We start from the raw sequence: 1,316 nt of genomic DNA, 5'->3' as shown, positions 1-1,316 counted from the left end.
ACATGACAAACTTCATGTACCATGATGTTGTGTAGGCCACTGATCAAATGGCTAAGATAATTTCAATGCCCGTGAACTTTAGCCTATGTGTGAAGATTGGACTGTTGATCTTAATCGCCCATCACGTAGTAGAGTTCATGGATTAACAATGGATAATAACTTCATTTTTTATCTGAGGAACAAATCCATCCAATCAACACTGCCATTTGATTAGGGTTTTGATATCATTTTCCAAGGAAATGATCCATCATGTGAGCCATGGGTTGATCAACATAAAAAAGATCAGATTATCCAAATTAAAGATCAGATTATCAAAATTTACTTGGATCAATAGTAATCTACAAAACTAGAAACATTTTATAATAAAACCAGTTTTGATTATATCATAATAAGCCGCATCTCGCTTATGGATTTAACACAAAAGTGCTTGGATTATCACATAATCCTGTCAGTTCACCTATACTTAATTATAAACTTAAAATTAATACCATGCATGCATTTTCTAAAATGGGTTATAGAAAAAAAAGAAAGGATCAGGGAGCACCATCGTCTTCATCTTCATCATCCATATCATCATCATCATCCAGATCATCATCATCATCATCATCATCATCATCATCATTATCTTCCTCCTCCTCATTTTCTTCCTGCATGCCGACACGGTCATTGGGGACACGGTCATAAATCGGACTTTGAAAAATATCAGCGACGAGGATGACAGTGCCGGAAGCGATTAAAGATCCGGCAACGCTGCCTCCACTAATCCTGCTGCCTCGAACACTGCTGAATGAGATCTTGAAACAATCGCGGATGGAGGATAAGGATGCAAATGGAGGGAAGAAGGTGGCCTTAATGGACAATATTTCGAAATCGCCTTCATAAGTGATGGAATGATCAACACCGGGGACTGTGACTATTGGTAGGAAAACTCTAAGTTGTGGCCGGATAGTGACGTGATTTATCCTTCCGTTGCCGGAGAGGACGATGAGCCAGGAAGTATGGCGTTGAGCGAAGTGGACCACGCACTCTACAATGTCATACCCGGCAGCGATTTCTAGCAGCTTGATCGGCATTTCTCACAGCCAGAAGAGAGATCAGAAACCCTAATGAGGAAAACAAATGGTGAAGCCAATATATATGAGAGAGAGAGCAAATAGTGAAGCCAATATATAGGCCGAGAGAGAGACTTAGGGGCGTGTATCTAGCTGTATTGTGGAGTAATTGAAATGACGAAAATAGCCTCTAAGAACTTCTGCCACGCGCGTTTTTTTACGTATAATACAACCTCGACGATATATTGAAACAGTACATGCTAT

At 39.9% G+C, this 1,316-nt stretch overlaps 1 protein-coding gene across 1 annotated transcript; it reads right to left on the bottom strand.

Annotated features, from left to right (window-relative positions):
• Positions 1–404: 404 nt before the first annotated feature.
• Positions 405–1,073, bottom strand: LOC143888667 (AT-hook motif nuclear-localized protein 28-like). Its single transcript, XM_077393098.1, has 2 exons — positions 656–1,073; positions 405–457 (listed from the first exon to the last, which is right to left on the bottom strand). The coding sequence occupies exons 1-2, from the start codon at positions 1,071–1,073 to the stop codon at positions 405–407; spliced, it is 471 nt and encodes a 156-aa protein (XP_077249213.1).
• Between the last annotated feature and the right edge of the window lie 243 nt (positions 1,074–1,316).

The sequence above is a fragment of the Tasmannia lanceolata genome, unplaced genomic scaffold (genome assembly GCF_043159265.1).
Source record: "Tasmannia lanceolata isolate RefF3 unplaced genomic scaffold, GAP_Taslan_0.1 ptg000012l, whole genome shotgun sequence".
Taxonomy (NCBI): domain Eukaryota; kingdom Viridiplantae; phylum Streptophyta; class Magnoliopsida; order Canellales; family Winteraceae; genus Tasmannia; species Tasmannia lanceolata.
Note: the sequence above shows the minus strand (reverse complement) of the source record. Positions and strands in the feature narration are given on the sequence as shown.

Excerpts from the sequence above, each read along its gene's own strand:
- LOC143888667 (XM_077393098.1), bottom strand. The coding sequence starts at position 1,073 with ATGCCGATCAAGCTGCTAGAAATCGCTGCCGGGTATGACATTGTAGAG. Across the intron at positions 458-655 it reads TGTCCCCAATGACCGTGTCG|GTGAACTGACAGGATTATGT; the intron begins GCATGCAGGAAG and ends AATTAAGTATAG.